This window comes from Bison bison, unplaced genomic scaffold, assembly GCF_000754665.1.
Source record: "Bison bison bison isolate TAMUID 2011002044 unplaced genomic scaffold, Bison_UMD1.0 scf7180017864458, whole genome shotgun sequence".
NCBI classification, from domain to species: Eukaryota; Metazoa; Chordata; class Mammalia; order Artiodactyla; family Bovidae; genus Bison; species Bison bison.
Window position 1 is genome coordinate 5759371 of NW_011495020.1, and position 18679 is coordinate 5778049.

The 18679-nt window shown below is 35.8% G+C and overlaps 1 protein-coding gene across 10 annotated transcripts in view; it reads left to right on the forward strand.

Moving 5' to 3' along the window:
* CLOCK (clock circadian regulator) overlaps positions 1-17842 on the forward strand; it is a 111564-nt gene extending 93722 nt beyond the window's left edge. For 9 of the 10 annotated variants that reach the window (XM_010859680.1, XM_010859681.1, XM_010859682.1 and 6 more), the window contains 5 exons: positions 1298-1450; positions 2292-2501; positions 3227-3432; positions 7258-7507; positions 10152-17842. In XM_010859680.1, coding sequence (XP_010857982.1) covers positions 1298-1450; positions 2292-2501; positions 3227-3432; positions 7258-7507; positions 10152-10331 — 999 coding nt within the window. In that variant the 3' untranslated portion in view covers positions 10332-17842. The remainder of the gene's footprint in view (positions 1-1297; positions 1451-2291; positions 2502-3226; positions 3433-7257; positions 7508-10151) is intronic. The other variant, XM_010859685.1, reaches the window with a different exon arrangement.
* Positions 17843-18679: the final 837 nt, after the last annotated feature.

The window sequence follows — 18679 nt, forward strand, 5'->3', positions numbered from 1 at the left end:
ATTTGCTTTTACATGCATTGTAGGAGATTCTTAAGACAGATTTCCAATGAAGTGAAATTCTTTCTGCTTTTATACTGCATTCTGTGGTGAATATTCCTGGAAATAAGTAAATGAGCCTATTTAAACTTAAGTGGTGAATCACTAAATGTGCTTAGTTTCAAGCAGTAGTAGATAGAAGCTGTCTATAACTCAAGTGAAGCAGATATAAGTGAGATTGAAAACCTTACTCTGTTAGCAGAATAACTGTGCTTTTATTTGCATATGCAGCATTCACTTATAATCGCTTAGTCTTTAAAGCCTAGGTATTTGTATTTGAGAACAATTTGTTGAAAATTTTATGGTTGGTTAGTCAGATTTTTATTAACTTTCTAATGACCTACACAAAGAGGACATTCTTGGGATGACAGAATTTTATGTGAATAACTCTAGGTGCAGACTACTTTTTCATTTGTTGAAAGATCAGGAATGAAGTTCTGTAACTTGTTCTATCAAGTAGTAGCGCCACAGTAGGAACTTAGGTCTTTAAAAGCCAGTGTTACAAAGTCATCTTGTAATCAGTCAAGCTCTAGTCAGAAGCTGGATGAGAAATTTGAACAGGGATGGTATAAAAAAATTAACTGGTAACAGAGATTAACTACTGAGAGCAGTTAAGGGAATTCAAAAGGATACAGGAAAGACCGGTGTAGAGAGCAGCCACTAAGGGTAAGTGAAAGGGAGAATTGCCAAGGGGGAACAGCTCAGAAGACTCCTTTGACCCTCCTGAACTGCTCCTCCAGGCCAAGCTGAGACTCAGGTCCCATTGGAGCTGCTGTGGCTATATCCACTGGATGGTACACAGGTTCACTGAAGTGCCACAGACTTGGGCTGGGGAGCGAGCAGCCACTTGCTGGGATACCAGTAAAATTTGCTGGGAAGCTGCCCACTAGCAAGCCAGTGAGACTTGGTGGAAAGCTAGCTGCTGGTTGCTGATGACACTCAGTAGGATGCTACCCACTAGCATAAGAACACGAAGGAAAAGCACTAGAACCAGAGAGGTAACCCATTCTCCCTTTACAGTATCCCTCCACATCATACTGACATGACTGCTGGTGCCTGCTGATGAAGGAGAAACATTTATAGGGTCCAGCTCTAGTACCACAAAGCTGAGCCAGGATAGGTGAATTAGGTGTTGAGAAGCAATAAATTAGTAACTGGCATGACATTCTTAATTCGTGATATACTGCTTGGATTTCAGATTTTACAATTATGAGAAGTGATTGTAAAATATGTTACACTTTTTCCATCCATGATACTTAAGTTTCAGTTCTCAGCTCAGTTAGGAGCCATGCAGCATCTCAAAGACCAATTGGAGCAACGGACTCGGATGATAGAGGCGAATATTCATCGGCAACAAGAAGAACTAAGAAAAATTCAAGAACAGCTTCAAATGGTCCATGGTCAAGGGCTGCAGGTAAGTTACTACATTTGATTACAAACAAAGCATGCCATTTGTATTTTGGCTTCTTAGGAAATTGACTCTTCTTAATAAAAAGTGAGATCCAAAAGATATGTTTCATCCATTTAGTTCAGTAAATACTCATTGGTTATCCACTCACTATGATTGCATTTACAGTCGCTAAAGATAATTGATTCCTAAGAGTGTTTCCATCAGCATTTTTGTTTCTCCAGATTAGAGTCATCTTTTAGCAGTCTAATTATTAGTAAGCTTAAATTCCCATAATATCAAAATAATACTTTACATAGACTTTTAGGTATATGTAGGTACAGAATTTAAAATTCATCATCAGTAATTTTTTGAATAACTTACTGGTAGGTATGATTCAAATTATAGTCTTACAATGGTCAACCAACAGGGCCAAAGTTATGCCTGTTCGATGCAACTAGGACTTTGGTGAAAACTTCAAGTGAAAACCACTTCTCCCTAATGCCATAAATTATAAATGATGAGTGATGCAGAGCTTCCAATCCACAGACCTTTGAGTAGCTGAGTTAGGGTAACGGTAGCATATATAATAATCCTTAACATGTAAAGTGTCAAGCAAGTAGAGGTTTTGAAATTTGTAACACTTTTCCTGACAATTAGAAACATGATTAGGGGTTAGGATGATTGAAAGAATGAAAATGAGTATCATGTTTTATTTAGTAATTACTTATTGTTCATTGTTGATTCAGAATGACTTAGTCTTCTCGTTACTTGCTTTTAAAACTTAATTTTTAGATATTTTTGCTAAAAATGCTCTCATTCTTTTTAATTTAAAAAGATCATTTTAATGTAATCTTTATTTTTAAAGATGTTTTTACAACAGTCAACCCCTGGATTGAATTTTGGTTCTGTTCAACTTTCTTCTGGAAATTCATCTAATATCCAGCAGCTTGCACCTATAAATATGCAAAGCCAGGTTGTTCAAACTAACCAGATTCAAAGTGGAATGAATACTGGACACATTGGCACAACTCAGCATATGATACAACAGCAGACTTTACAAAGTACATCAAGTCAGGTAACGTTATTGAGTACAGTGGACTAGGGAATGTTCAGTGATTGAAATGTGTGGTGTTGCTAAAACAAAGACAAAAGCTTCATTTTGAACAATACCATATGTAAAACTTTAATAGTAATAATTAGAAACTATAGTATTGAGAGTGATAAAGTATTTTGTGCAGAATTGTTCTTAAATTGTTGAATGTTGAATGCTTCCTATATTTCAACATTTAGAAAATTTTTGAGTTTGCTTCAAATGAATATACAAACTACTTCTGTGTGTGGGGGAAAAAAAAAGAAAGTTGCAGGATTCTGACCAGGATATATGTTACCATATGTGAAGAATGTCTTTTGTTAGGGCAGTGATGGCTTAATTAACATTCTAGGAAATTTCAGTAATTGACATGCATCTGCAATTGTAAATCTCAAGACTTCGAATGAAATACATAAAAATGTCAAATGTCAGTTACTTTGAGTGTTTAGTAGTTCTTCATGTGTATTTTATGTCATCCTTGTTAAGATCATGCTCCTTTTCAAAAATCATAGCTTGCCTTCCAGCAAGATATTGAAGACTAATTCATTCTCAGATAATTGCAAGTTATTCCTTGATGGTTCAGTTTCTCCCAGAGTAGTATGTTCTGCCACTTCTTTTTCTGTCATGTCAACTATTGTTAGAATGATTAGTAGTAGAAGCATACTTCCTGAATAAATTTTTTTCTATTTGTAAAATCTTCTGTTTTCTAGCAGAGTCAACAGAATGTACTGAGTGGGCACAGTCAACAAACATCTCTTCCCAGTCAGACGCAGAGCACTCTTACAGCCCCACTCTACAACACTATGGTGATTTCTCAGCCGGCGGCTGGAAGCATGGTCCAGATTCCATCAAGTTTGCCACAAAACAGTTCCCAGAGTGCTGCAGTAACTACATTCACTCAGGACAGACAGATCAGGTAGTTGTCATGTTTCCAAAGATGTCAGTTGTTTGATTATAAAACAATACTTGGATTTTTTAAATGAGATTTTAATTTATTGCTCACTCTAGAATTTGAAATAAAAACAATGTATCCTTGTTGAAGTACTTTATAATAAAAGAGTAATAGCAAATTTTTTTTTCATTTTATTTCATATTCAAAAATGTGCTAACATATGGTAGAATCCAAATTCTACACAAGTTTTATGATAGGTTTTGTCTGTATCACTATAAAACTTTTTTATCTTTTCAATATAGCCGCTCTTGTGTTGTTAGTGTAGTAGCAATGGTTAAGGTGTATGCTACCATAGTTTATACATGTTATGGAGTAAGTTTAGCTCACCTTTCTTGAATTTTGTTAAGTACTGTACTAAATGCTCCAAGTATATTATCTCATTTAATTCTTATTTTAAAAAAAAGTGTGAGGGTCTTTATTTCCCAGGAAAGAATAAAAAATTTGGTCAAGGGTCTGAAGCTGTGAAGGGAGTGAAAAAGGGGATCTGAATTCAAAACTGGGTGTCTGATTTCAGAGCTCAAGTGCTTAAACATATACTACATTAAAGTTTTATGGGCAATTCTAGAAAAAAAATCGCTTTCTGTGACTAATTTTAGTCTTCCAAATAGCTGACCTAGAAATAGATATTTAAAATAAAATAACCTTTTCAAATATTAGGAAGAAAGATATCTTTCAAAACTATAGGATTTCTGTAGTCTTAAAAATTACATTTTAAATGCATTTTATTTTTATTTATTTTAGTGTAATATAAGTAGACTGCTGCTTTTATAATAAAATCTTGCTGTTGTATTAGACTTTGTAGTAGATTTTATTGAAACCCTATTAATAATTTCCAGAGTGTGAGGAAGCTGCTGGATTGCAGAAGCAATAAGATCAGAGAGAAACTCACTGCTGCTTTTTGGAACTCAGTTCCTTCAAGTTAAAAAGTCCAGCTTTTGAAGGAAGTGTTATGAATATACTCCATAGAAATATAATAAAGGGCTAGATTTAAAGCCCAAGGTAAAATCCATTAGCATAGAATGTTGACATACATTGTAGGGGACACAGTTTAGCAATTATTTGTAGACAGCTGTTTTTTTGAAGGGGGAAAAACAACTTCAGCAAATATTTGAGTGCCTGCTTTATGTGTATGGCACATTCTTTATCCCAGAAAAGATTGGACTAGTCAAAGCTGTAGAAAGGTGAATAAATCAGTATTATTTGATGTGATAAATACTTAGTAGATTTTTGAAAAGGAGGAAGTGAGCAGTTTTACGGGGTGAGGCAAGCAAGTGAAGAGAGGAGTGTGGTCAGGGAAAATTTCAGGGAGGAGATACTTGGCCTGTGTCTTAAGCTCATTGCTTTAGATATGTGTGTAGAAGGGAGTCACACACAGTAGGGTATTTAGGCAGAGGGAGCAGTGTATACAAAGAAAAATGTTAAAGCCAAAGTAAATTGCAGAATGTCTTTTAGTGCCAGAGAGGAATGAGATATTCTCATACTTAGCAGTGGGCAGTTGGGCAATTCAGATACTAAATTCTTTTAAGATTACAGAGAAATTAGTGCTTAGCACTTCTGTGATTAAGCCACTTTGTAATGTTATTTGTTTGTAAATTTTTCATTATATATGTTTTTGCATTAAATAATACCTTTAATCCTAAAGTACATAATATACAACGCTTTATTTTTAAGATTTGGCATGGATTCAAAATAGAATTGTTTTGTCTTGTGGAACATTTAAACTGTTAGCATAGATATGCTAAGTGTAGTTATAATTATCTACCTTAAAACAGGTTGTAATTGCAGTTAGGTCATGTTAAATCTATAGTAGAGTCTTATCTCGATTTCCTCACTGTAGTGACCAATGTTAGAAACTAACTTTATCTCATAGAAAAGGCAGATAGAAATGATATTTTTCCCTGAAGAGGCATTGTTTTTTGTTGTTCTTTTATTAAAGACTGTGGAAGCATGAAGGTAGTGGGTGGGAGGGAATATTAGTGAATTGTAATACAGTGGGTACTATGCCTGTTGATAAATTTGTAAATTGAGGGTACTTTTATATGCTGTTAGAATGTTATCTAGTTTTGAAACATAAATGTCATTTATGTTTATAAGACACAACTTACAATGTAAACATCTATAAACTTAGAGGTCTTTTAAAAAAAATTCCTTTAGGACAGGTTTATTTTCATTAGCAAAATGAACCATGTGTCACATATATCCAACTCCCAAGTACCTAGTAGTTTTATAAAAAGAAAAAAGTTGATATTTTTAACAGATTAAAAATTTTTTGCATGCGTGCATTACATTCTTTTTTATTGTGGTGAAATACACATAACAAAGTACTCACTATGTTAACCATTTTCACATGTGCAGTTCATTGACATACGAGCATGTTGGCACCATTGTGACAGTCACTACCATCAATCTCCAGAAATTTTTTCTTCTTCCCAAACTAAAAATCTATATTAATCAGACAATATGCATTCCTCTTCCCCCTAACTCTTAGAAACCACCATTCTACTTTCTAAGCACATAAGTCTGTGAGTTTGACTACTTACTCTAGGTACTGTATGTAAATGGAATCACATAATGTATGTCTTTTCTACCTGGTTTATTTCACTTGCCATAATGTCTTCCAGGTTCAGCCATGTTATAGCATGCATCAGAATTTCCTTCCTCTTTAAGGCTAAGTGTTATTCAGTTGTAATGTATGTAACACATTTTGTTGACCCATTTGTCTACCGATGGACACTTGGGTTATATCCATCTTTTGAAAATTGTGAATAGCTGCTATAAACATTGGTGTGCAACTGTTTGAGTCCCTGTTTTCCATTCTTTTTTTTTTTTAAATTTAATATATTCCTTACAAATATGTACAGAAATGGAATTGCTGGATCATATGGTTGTTACATTTTTAGTTTTGATGAAAGACCACCATACTATTTTCCATAATGGACAAACCACTTTATATTCCCACCAACAGTGCACAGAAGTTCCAGTTTCTGCACATCCTTGTCAACACAATTACTATGTTTGATAGTAGCCATCCTAATGAATGTGATGTGGTATCTCATAGTGGTTTTGATTTGCATTTCTCTAATGATTAGTCATATTAAGCTTCTTTTCAGTGCTTATTGACCAGTTGTATATAGTGTGAAGAAATATCATTTAGGACCCTTGGCAGTTTTTTAATCAGATTGTTTGTTGCTGTGTTGTAGTATTGCTTTATATTTTCTAGTTACTAATCCCTTACCAGATCCATGATTCGTAAATATTTTCTCCCACTCTGGAGTGCCCTTTTACTGTGTTGGTAGTGTCCCTTGCTACATAAAAAATTTTAAATTTGTTTTTCAGTTTATCTATTTTTTCTTTTGTTGTGTATGCTTTTAATATCATAACCTAAGAAATTATTGCCCAATCCAGTGTCATGAAACTTTCTCCCTGTGTTTTATTCTAAGAGTTTCAGTTTTCGACATTTATGTTTATTAAGTCTCTAATCCATTTTGAGTTAATTTTTATATAATTTTTATATGATGTAAAGGTCAAATTTCATTCTTTTGCATGTGGATATCAAAAAAAGAGTTTGTATTTTTGTTTGTGATTGCTTCATTTTGCTCTGTACATTTCTGTTTCACTGGTATCCCAAAGGGAATCTTTAAAAACATGAAACAAAATTGGAACATATGGCTTTTAAAAAGCTAAATTGGTAATATCATGGGTATTATCTTAGAGAAATATTCAGTCCATTGCCTTTCATAGTGTATACTTGTACTTCTGACTCCCCTTCCCTTTCTTTCCTCTTAACAGATTTTCTCAAGGTCAGCAACTTGTGACCAAATTAGTAACCGCTCCTGTAGCCTGTGGGGCGGTCATGGTACCTAGCGCTATGCTTATGGGTCAGGTAGTGACTGCCTACCCTACCTTTGCTCCACAACAACCGCAGTCGCAGACACTGTCAGTCACGCAGCAGCAGCAGAGTTCCCAGGAACAGCCGCTCCCTTCAGTTCAGCAACCATCTCAGGCTCAGCTGACTCAACCACCGCAGCAGTTTCTACAGGTAATTCTCCCTGGGAAGAATGTCCCAAACGTATTTACCTTTTTATAGTGAAATTAGGGATTAAATGAACAGTTCTGTAAATGAGCTGAAAAATCTGCAAAAACTTATTGTACAACTTAAATTTCTATAAAGACAGAAAGCTTATCCCATTTGGCTACTTTTTCTTCTCTTAGGAAACTTTTAGTACTGCTATGGAAATACCCAGTTATCTAAATTGGTGGATACAATACGTGGCTGCTTCCTACCCATATCAAGGCAATTTACAGAGAGCTCTCTCTGGCTAGAGTTTCTGGAACTCAAGCAAAAGCACTTTTCTTATAACCCTAGGGGCCCATCAAGCTGTACTCTCTACAGATCATGAGTATTGAAAGGGTTTTTTTTTTTTTTAATTACTTTAGGCATTATGTTAAATTATTGAATTAAATTTTATAACTTTTTTATTATAAATTAATATTGGAAGAAAAATACTGTGAAGGCACAGGCTGTTCTGAGATTGAGTTACTGCTGCACCACATGCTGTGTGAACTTTGGCAGTTTACTTAACTTGCTCAGATCCAGTTTCTTCATCTATGATATGGAGGGGCTAGTCGTTCGTATCTCATGAGTAAGATGCATGTGAATCACTGAGCCTAGTATAAGGTATATACTTAAACACCTTATAACTTGCCTTCATAAATGACCACTATCTTGAATAATGTAATAGATACTCAGATTAACCAAAATGCAGACACAGATCTCTTGTGGGTATATCAGACAAGATCTGCTTATCTAAAGGATGCAGGACAAAGTCACCTAGATTGGGATCCTCAGCAAAGCAGCAGGCAAATTTCTGGACCTCAGTACCCTCTTTGGGGCATCACAATAGCAGATTGTGACATCTGAAAATCCAGCTTTTTCCTTACTGGTCCAAGAGGCCAGCAATTTTGAATATAGGCTAAGCCACGATTTGTGCTGGATACCATTCCACTTATTCCAGGCAAATACCATCAGTTTTTAAAGTTATACAACATATGGTATAATTAGAAGATTTCAGTATTATACTATATACTCACGCATAAATACACTGTTAGTTCATCATCATTGGTGTTCTGGTACAAATGTATTTCTTAACTTGATGATGTGCTAAACTAAAAGAGGTTAGTTACTTAATTATCTCTTGAGAGTCATACAGCCCCTTAGACATTAAGCCATTAATGACTGGGTTAGCTATTGTTATAAATGAGTTGTTATAAATGAATTAATGACAAGAATTTATAATAAGTTAGAAACTATTCTCTAGGGGAAATGTATGTAATGAGAATTAGGCAGAAGCTTAGAAAGGAAGAAGACTTGGCTTAGGAACTCAGTTTTCTGAGTCTCTCAGAGAACAAGGGCTCTTAAAAGAATGAACATTCTCTTCCACTTCTGGGAAAAAAACATTTCTAAGAAGCAAGGTAGGCAATACCCTTTAGAAATACACTAATATGTAGATAGAAATACACAATTTGTCTTTTCTGATTATGTAACACCTAGTTCCAAAATGTACTTTTGTTGTAACCCTATAAGGCTCATAAGTACCCTGAATTCTTTTATCTTACAAAAGCTTTTCCTAATAACAGTGAGAAAAAGAAAATGTCTCCAAGTGCTTAGCAAAGCTCAGTGGCCTTTAAGTTTCAGAGATCTATCCTTCTGTGTGTTTGTATAGTTGTCTTTCATACACATTTGCAGAAATCACCTATTACAGTTCCTTTTTAAAATCATGAACCTTGCATTAAGACATTTTCCTTAGTGAAGAAAGATATTAATTTTAAAATTCCGCTTTCTTTTGACTAGTTTCCTTTGTATCTCTAGAAGGAGAAATTAGGCAAAAGAAACTGAGGTTCATGGAGCTGACACTTGCCCAAGGCCTGATAAATACAGAGCAAAACTCAAAGCCAGGGCTGCTAATGCTTTCAGAGCCTGTTCTCTTGTTCTGTTTTGTTCTTTGTTATATCACACTGTTACATAAAGGACATAAGTCTGTAATTGTGTCCTCAGTTTTATGGTACTTTTAAATAATAATGTTAATATGTAATCTTTGTAAAAACCCAGTGTGGGAGATACTCTGATTATCCTTATTTTGTAAATGAAGAAAATGAGGTCCAGAGATGTAAATAGCTTGACCAAGTTACACATCTGGTAAACTGGGCAGCCAGAGTTTGAACCCAGGCAGCGTACCTCAGGGCCCATGCTCTTGGCCACTGCTGCTCTCACCAATCAAAAAGTTGGCGCAGAAGACATTTTCTGTTTGACCACAGATTGTTCATATGTCATATGCTCTTAGCAATGCTTAAATTGTATCATCTGTTTAAAAATGTGGTCTTTAGGACATAAAGTGAAAGAGTATGTGTGGTTTGTCTCAGGACATAAATAGCTTTCTGTATCATATTACCTCTAGCTCAATTTCCTTCTAAAAAATGAAATTCTGTTATACTTCAAAAAGAGGGAAATGCTCATAAGCATTTTCCAGAATACTATTTTTAAGTGGAAAAAAAAACCAAAAAACAAAAAACAAGACTTATGTACAGGTTTTGACCCTATGGGAGAAGTGGAAAACTTGAGTAGTCTTAATGTACACAGTATAATGGGGGTGAAGCAGTGTTGAATAATCCGCTTGTCTTTTTAGACTTCTAGGTTGCTCCATGGGAACCCTTCAACTCAGCTTATCCTCTCTGCTGCATTTCCTCTACAGCAGAGCACTTTCCCTCAGTCACATCACCAGCAACACCAGTCGCAGCAACAGCAGCAACTGAGTCGGCACAGGACTGAAAGTTTGACGGATCCTTCCAAGGTTCAACCACAGTAGCGCACACGCATCCTCTCTGCCCTCAAGGGAGGATGGGAGTGTTCCATAAAGAGTTGCTTGGATGATCTAAGGATATAATGAAAAGTTCCAGCGGTTTCATGGGATGCAATACTGAGTGTTCTAGTTCCTGGAATTAGTTAGCAGGGAAAATGCTGCCTAGCACTGCATATGTACATTAAATACCAGCCAGCAGGAGGTGATCATAGGGCCACAGCCAATTCTGACAGTGTTTTACTTGCCCAGATATTTTTTAATGGAAAAAGAGTATATTGCCAAATGTTAAGAAGCTCAGCTATGAAACAGGACCTCCAGTGAATCAGAAAGGCACTAATAACATTAGTAACTTTGAGTGGTTCTGTGCCTGTTTTCAAGTGTTACAGAGGACACACCACTGCCATCCATGTCAGGGGTTTGCTTACGATGATGCCATGAAGACAGTCCAGTAGACTCGGTAGACCCCCTTCCCTTTTCAGATAATGATGGAATAGTAATTTCAGAATGTTGTGTGGGTTCAAATTCTCTATGTACAGATGCTGTAAAAATAATACTATGTATATGTCTGGATAAAAGGAGAGAAAGCAAAACATTTTGTATGCTGCATGAAAGCATTATCTCTTCCTTTAGGTATGAGTACATTTCCTTAGATTCTGATGCCATGTGCAGACTAATACATCCTCTTTTCCCTTTTGTTTACAGTACGGTAGTGTTCTATTCACTCTTCCGGGGCACAAGTCTTTTTTTTTGGTTCATACTTTAACTGTGATGTCACAGTTTGTTCAGTGAGGTATGATGTGCTGCTGGGAATGGAGTTTTTTTTTTTTTTTCAGGTTAAATTATTTGAAACAGGATTTTCAAGTTACTCAGAAATATCCTTCATTTCATTATTCTTCAATTATGTTTAAGAATAGGATTTGCACTGCTTTATTTTAAGATGGTTGGGAGTTTTGAGCACATATTTTGATCTAGTTCCTAGTTGGAAATAGTTGTGTAAACGGTTTTTAACAAGCTTGACAGTTATTTCAAGTATGTTTCAGTTATAGAAGTGAATTTGCACACAAAATATTTTAGGCACTTTTTAATGTTCTCACTGGTGGGAATTTTAACTTTTAGGATTTGTTGGAATCTTTTTATTATCCTCCACAGTTTCAGTGCTTCTTTTAGTCAGAAATGATTCAGGGTTATTTGAGGGGAAAAAAAAAAAGAAAAAACAGCCCATAGTGCCTTGATTTTCATTCAGGTGATTAGTCACCATCTTAAACTCATTGTCTAGTTTCAGTAGCAGTTTTGAAATCTTGGTACATTTTTAATAGCATGTGGGTGTCAGCAGCACCATTAAGTTCCTAATGAAGACTCTCTGAGTCTCTTGGATTAGAGGTACAAATAATTTCAAAATAAAAGGTAACATCCTAGTGACACTATCAGAGTTACTATTGGATCACAAAGTTGTTTTTCTAAATCAGCATTTTCCTTAGATTTATGTATTCATTTAGGAATTACCAGTAAATATTTTCTCAATGTGATCTTAAAATCCTGCAAAGACAAAAGAAGGGTTAGGGATTGGCTTTACCTTCACTATAGTGCTAGAATCTTGTAACTCACGTGCTTTATAAACATGAACTAAGATTTCGTTTGGTGATACCATATTCTAAAGGTAGTAAGTTCCAACTAGAATTGCATACATTAAAAAAAGCATTTTATAGATTCTATGGTACTAATAATTAAATTTATAACTAGAGAACAAAGGAAAATTAATGGGAAAATATCTTATTGACGATCAAAAATTATTACTGAGGAAAGGGAAGATAGCAAGCTGTAAGAAATTAAAATTAACCTTAAAAGAAAACATATAACAGAATTGAGGTTGTTAAACAAAAAATTTTGGCAATGAAAATAATACAGAATTGCTAGATAAAGGTGTCAGGGGAACTCTCAGTTGGTTCTAAGACTTTTCTCTTCTTAGCTTTGCTATCATCCTTAAGGGATATGCTTTATCTTTCTGAAGAAAATCATACCTGGCCACACTTAAACTAGAAAATTCATGTTGAAAGAAAACAACCAAAGAAAGTTGGTACCTACCCTTCTACAAAAGAAGTGTTACTAGATGCCAATCAGTAATTAACATATCAAGGAGCTCCTCTTCTAGCTAAATGACCATCCAGAAGAGATTTCTGACTTTGTCATGAATGTCAGGAATAGATGTCAGAATATGTGTGTACTTAAGCATATGCCCACAGTGGACAACGTTGATGTTGTGGAGTATGGCAACAGTATTTTTTTTCCCCCTTCAAACTTGCCTTTCCTAACCTTATCATGCCATTCCATATATTCTGAGTTGTGCCTCATCTATTTATTGGCAATATATAGTGATACGGATTTAGCAAACAAAAGGTATGAAGAACTATTATATTACGGTTTATCTTCCAAGTCCCATATGTGAAAAGAAAGATGGTGAACCATGAGTACTGTGTACTCAGTTTAACACAAGCAAAATGTAAGACAAGCCACAAGGTAAATTTGTAGACAGTTCATTCACATTCTCCTCTCCCTGTCCCTTCAAGTATTTTTCCATCCTCAAATATTTAGGAAAGCAAATTAGACAAGATTTTGCTTTTATAATTCCTGTTGTTCTCACAGCTCACTTTTTTCCTGCTTAGAAATGGTTGCTACATTTAAAGGAGCAGCTGGCTGCTTTGCTGTCAGAACGAAGTGTTGTGTCAGAAGAGCTAGTAACTGCCTCTCAGCTCCTTCTTTAACTTTGTTTTCCTCCTGCTTCCCTGGAACTTGGACCGCAAAGCGGTTCCTGCCCCCTCCTCCATGAACCAAGACTTGAGCATCCTGATGGAAGATTCAGCAGTTGCCTGTAATTCTTTCATTTCTGTAGCCAAAGCTGTTAATTGAAATCCAAATCTTAGTCATGAAAAAATACCAAATAGGAACACTTTTCTGCTACTTAAAAATCTTATCTTCCCTCTTCTTTACTCTCATAGATATTACATTTTTCTTAAAAAACAAAACAAAACAACTTTTTTTCTGGGTGGCAATTGTTAGGTGTTAGCTGCTTTGAACTGCTGTAGCCCTGGGTGAGTCACTATTGTTTTTAAACTACCAGTGAGGATTATAAGGATTAATAAAGTTGCTGCTGAGAGTGGTGTCAAAGCAGAATCAAGACACTTAAAAGTACTTTATTATTTGAGTGAAAATATTAGTGGAAAAGCACATGCGGGGGACGGTGGGTAACATGTAAGTAAATAACTATAGTTCGGTCTCCCAACTCTGTCCCAGGTTGAAGGGGGAGTTTGAGTGCTGTGCTCTATCACTTAAATCTGGTTTAAGAATGTACTAGTAATAAAGGGATGCCAGTAACTTTGACTAGTTTGTTACAGAGTACTCAATGCAGATTAGTGAAAATGTTACTGGAATTTTTCAAAAGTGCTCGGGTTGATGGTCATTGCCTTAAAGCATTCTGCTTGCAGTTAGTTACGGGCACTGTGTCTTGAAGGGAGATGAACCCTTGTTCAAGAAGCCTTAGAAAGGGGCCCCTTAAAATAGAACTTGTTTGCCTGCTCTACACAGACAGGGGAAAATTATTTTAAACTGGATATTACTCAACAAGTTTTAAAATATTTCCACTACATTGAGGTAAACTATTTTTTTTTTTTTTAAAGTGGACTGCAAATAACATTTTGCTCTGGTATTGCACATTTTTACTTTTTTTTCTGTATTTCTTTGGTGATTGAAAGTTTGTTGACGAACATTTGTGTAAAACTCATTCACGTCTATAACCTTTCCAATATCTGTGACCCTGTTCTTAGTCCCTCGGGAGTCAGTGTTGGAAGGTATAAACACTGGATATTACTATTGCTGAGTGAGTCTAGCCAGAAATAAGCTGATGGGAATTTTTAAACGGAGGAAAAGAAACAGCACAAAGGCACTTGCCATTTTTAGTGATCAGAGAAAAAGAGTCTTTTTTTGTTTGGGGCGGGTGAGCATTCTTCTAAAAGGAGCTTCTGAAGTAGTTGCAAAGGAAAAGATTTTACTATTTTTATAGTATATTTAATATATTTGTATATAACTATGAATATAATAGGAACCCTTCACATGCCTCCCACTTTTCTAGTTTACTTCCCCTTTTGCCATAGCACTAGCATAGCCTCATCCGCATGGGTACCGTGCCTATTGTCAGCCTACCAAAAGATAGTGCTGCTGCTTTCTGAGACAGGTGAGAAGACCCAACTCTCATGCCTGGGGATCCTTTATGTAGGAATAGCACACACTTTGCAGATATCACACCACAGTCAAAAAGGATCATTTTGAAAGGTTAACAAGCACTTTATTGCAATTATTCATTTTGATAAAGTTTATTATCTTAGATATTACCATTTCTAAAGGATCCCCAACTCATCACTTAGGTGAAATTTTTAAATGACATTTCTGAGAAATGTTTAGATCCAGTGAACCATAGTAGGTTTAAGGGAGTGATTTCAAGGTAGCCAAATGAACTTTGACTTTTGTTTTGAATGTGGTAGAGTCAAGGGATTGTAGATGCCTAGTTCCATTTAGACACTATTGTAAACCTATCTTGCCTATTGTGTGGACACCAAAAGAGACCAATGAGCCTGTTTGTTTTCAGAGGTCTAGGAGAATTGCATCAGTGTGAAATAGATGTATAGAACTAACCTAAAAGTGATTGGTAGTCATATTTTAGAATACAGTAATTTCAAGAATTATTCTGTTTTAAATGTGCTCTGAAATGTTGGCATGTCATTTCAGTGTTTCCATTTGAATTGCTCTTGTAATGTTTTTGCACAAAAAGAACTGAGAAATACTACTTTGGTTGAAGAAAAGGAAAAAAATAATTTGGTCATATTTTAATGTCTCCTGTGGAAACACTGGGGGGTGAATTTTGTTGGTACAGTTATTTTCAGGATATTTGAAACAGTATTGAACAGCTCACAAATTAAGCAACCGTGAATGGATTGAAAAATTAAAACTCTTTCCATGTGACTGTTTTGCATACTTTATCCCCATGTCATAATTTAACACTACATTCCTTGTTTTTCTTAAATAAAATAACTTTGCGGGTTCTGTTTTTGAGTATTTAGCAAGTTATTTTCTAAGCTGCCCTGGTTTTCCTAGGGAAAACGTTCTTAGGTGAAATAGGATATAGTTTATGAAAAGACATTAAATGAAATCCCATCACCACCACCAGCAAACACTGAGGTGCTGCATTAAGTGACAATCAAAATAGTATTTATAGGAGAATTGAGAAAAGGGTTTTTAAAGAAGCAGTTGCTTTGAAAGTAGTTGTCTGGGTTTCTTGAATAAAAATGGCTAAATGTATTTATTTATATTTTTAAATATCTTTGCGTTCCGTTTCCTCATCAGCGTGATTTCAGTGTCGTGTATTTAATTGTGGTTTGTTTTGTTCTGCCTCGTAATCTGTGCAGAGGACTGGCTCTGCCTCCTGGGGGGTGCGTGTGGGCCTCAGCCCTCGTGAAGCCTCTTGGTGGCGCTTCGAATCTGTTCCACTTCAGCACAGCGGTGGAGCCCAGCCCAGGTGCCCCCAAGGCTCCCCTCCTGTTCTCAACTTAGTTAAGAAAAAGTAAAAGTAACGCCAACTGTTTTCTAGTTTCACTTGCTGCCTTTTCTATTTAACGGGCACTTTTTATATAACTTCCCCAACGCAGCCAAAGGCCAGTATGACAGAACCCATGGCACACGTTGCCTGTTTTGCCCATTTGGAAAATGTTATTAAAACAATCAGCATCTTCTAATGGCCATCACTCATATTCATATTAAAATCCATCTAAAGTCCTTAAATATAGGTGGAACAATGTATAAATACTGCAGACTCTTCTACAAAGAAAAAAAAAAAGTGCTGTCTGTTATATATAGTGTAATGTTGCTTGGTCCTTTAAAACCAAAGCCAAACCAAACCTTCCTACACAGCACCATCCAATAAAAGCAGTGTTTGAACATGTAAAGCCTAGAAATTTGAGGATACTTATTGCTGGTCTGCATTGGAACAGAATTCTCCACCTTAGGGCTCTTGAGTCCCACAGGCAACGTCCAGAGTGCACTCTAGCTTTGGGATCCCTTAGAGAACGGTAATTAAAATAAGTGAACCACAAGTTGGATTTAATGATGTAAAAAGTGTTTCTTGACTCTTTAAGGGTTAAATTGGAGAGCTCATGTTTTTAAATGTATGCTTTTAAGTTTCTGAGGAAACAAACTGTGACATCGCTTTAAAAGTGACATTCAGATGTTTTATGATGTGTGTTTTGAGTTGGCCTGTACTGGTGCAGATTCACCACTGGCAATGGTTGTGCCAATACTAAAGACTTAAAATGTAGGAGAAGCTATATTGTGTTCAGGTGGATGTATTATGTAACCAGACAATCATCAAGCAAAAAGAAAAAAAAAACTGGCCAGGAAATGTCGTTTTCCTTTATAGATGTCAGCCAGCCAGAACAGCTGTCATTTAGATCATCCTGGAATCACTTTGAGATCTGTTTTATCATGGTGTAAGTTGGGGAAGGTCCTCAGTATGGCACTTGCACATTCTATGTAAAGACTGAAGCCCAAAGACGAGTTAAATTCAGTGCTGTATTGAAACCAGTTAGTGCAAAAAAAAAAAATTTTTTTTTATCTCTGTAAATTTTTAATTGTTAACATCAGTTGGTAGTTGTAAAAACACGCACCAAATTATTTCTAATGTTCTGTGTGGTTCTTAGTGTGCTACTCTTGACATTGATATGTCCTTACTGCTTGGTTCTTGGTTTAAAATTAAAATTAGATATAGCCTGTCATTCTTCCTTCTGAAAGGGTGGAGCTGTAAATGGCTAAGAATACCTATTTTTCCTAAAGTAAACATTTCATTAAAATCCAGATTGATACACAAAAAAACAAGGCTGACATTTCCCAAGTAATGTCTTCAGCCTGAATCCTAAAATGCACAGAAGCACGATGGGTAATGTTTTAACGGTGCTATAATAGGTTCTCTGCTGATCTTCACAACCTGTTTGGAAATACAGTATTGTATAAAATGTGGATCATTTTGTTACTGATTTAATATTGCCATTCTGATTTGGTGTTTAAATTGGTTACACTTGTTTCTCAGAGCTATCCTTTGAGAAGAGTGTAAAGTGTGTTATTAGCCTACCTCCACTCAGGCCTCTTGCTGTATGACCATTTTTCCAGGTTATGATGTGCAGTTTTTAAAAACTATATGTTCTCTATTATAATGCTTTTTCCCATAGACTCCTGTAATGTATTCAGAACCTAAAATGACAATGAAAAGAGCCAAGCAGTAGTATTTTGTTTTTTTTTATAAATGTAAAAATTAGATTCACTTTGTTTCCTATTCAGTTTTAAAAATAAAAATACCTCAGTGCTGTGTTTCCCAGTATCACCTACATTTCTCAATTTAACACCTGCTTTATGTGGCACATAACTTGTAAGAATCACATTATTTTGGATTTTAAAGAATATTAAATATTTTAAAATCACTACTACTGACATTTTTCTCTTTTATTCAGCCATGGAGTTAGCAGCATTTAGCAATTTTTGCCTTGTAGCTAAGCTCTGATCTGCCAAATTCTCTTGAGTAGTTGTGTCCTGTTACGAGAGTGTGGGGCCTCAGAAAGCCTCACTGTTACTCACTAGGCTGGTGCTGGGACCGGGCTGCCTTCACTGCCAGGTGTACCAGCTGTTTTCTAACAAGGAAGTAATACAGTTCCACAATTCTGTTTGTAACAATTTAAGGCAGTATTAGGGATATTTTAACTGCAGAGATTTCTGGTGTAGTCTGGGGACTTAACCCGAGATTTCTTTGCAGTGTGTTATGGACATTGTGTTTTTCTACCCTATAGTACACACTTTTTATGGTAGAAAAGTTTCTAAAAATGACTTTTTCAGAAATACGTGAATTGCTGCTTTTTAACTGACAATCATGTTTAGATCTCCTCACAATAGTGGTCAGCTGTCTCCCACAAAGTTACTACTGCAGAATGATTTCTGTGTTGAGAATGCTGGGTGATTAACTGGGTTATTTCACAGTCTCTTCAAGTTACCAATGACTGTACACTTTGTAAGTAGCTCAGTAAACCTGACTTGCTCTGGGTCTGCTATTATATATACTTCACACAAGGAACATGTGGAGGTTTCTACAGAACTGTTCTTCAGGTCTGTAGCAGCTTCTGGTAGCAGTGTTACTGCACATGGTAATAGAGCACATCAGGCTGGGAGAAGGCAGGTATACTGCTTGGACGGAACATTTGGTATGCAAGTTACAACAACTTAAATGACAGTGATTAGTGAAATTGCTGTGATGAGGCGGCCTTCACCAT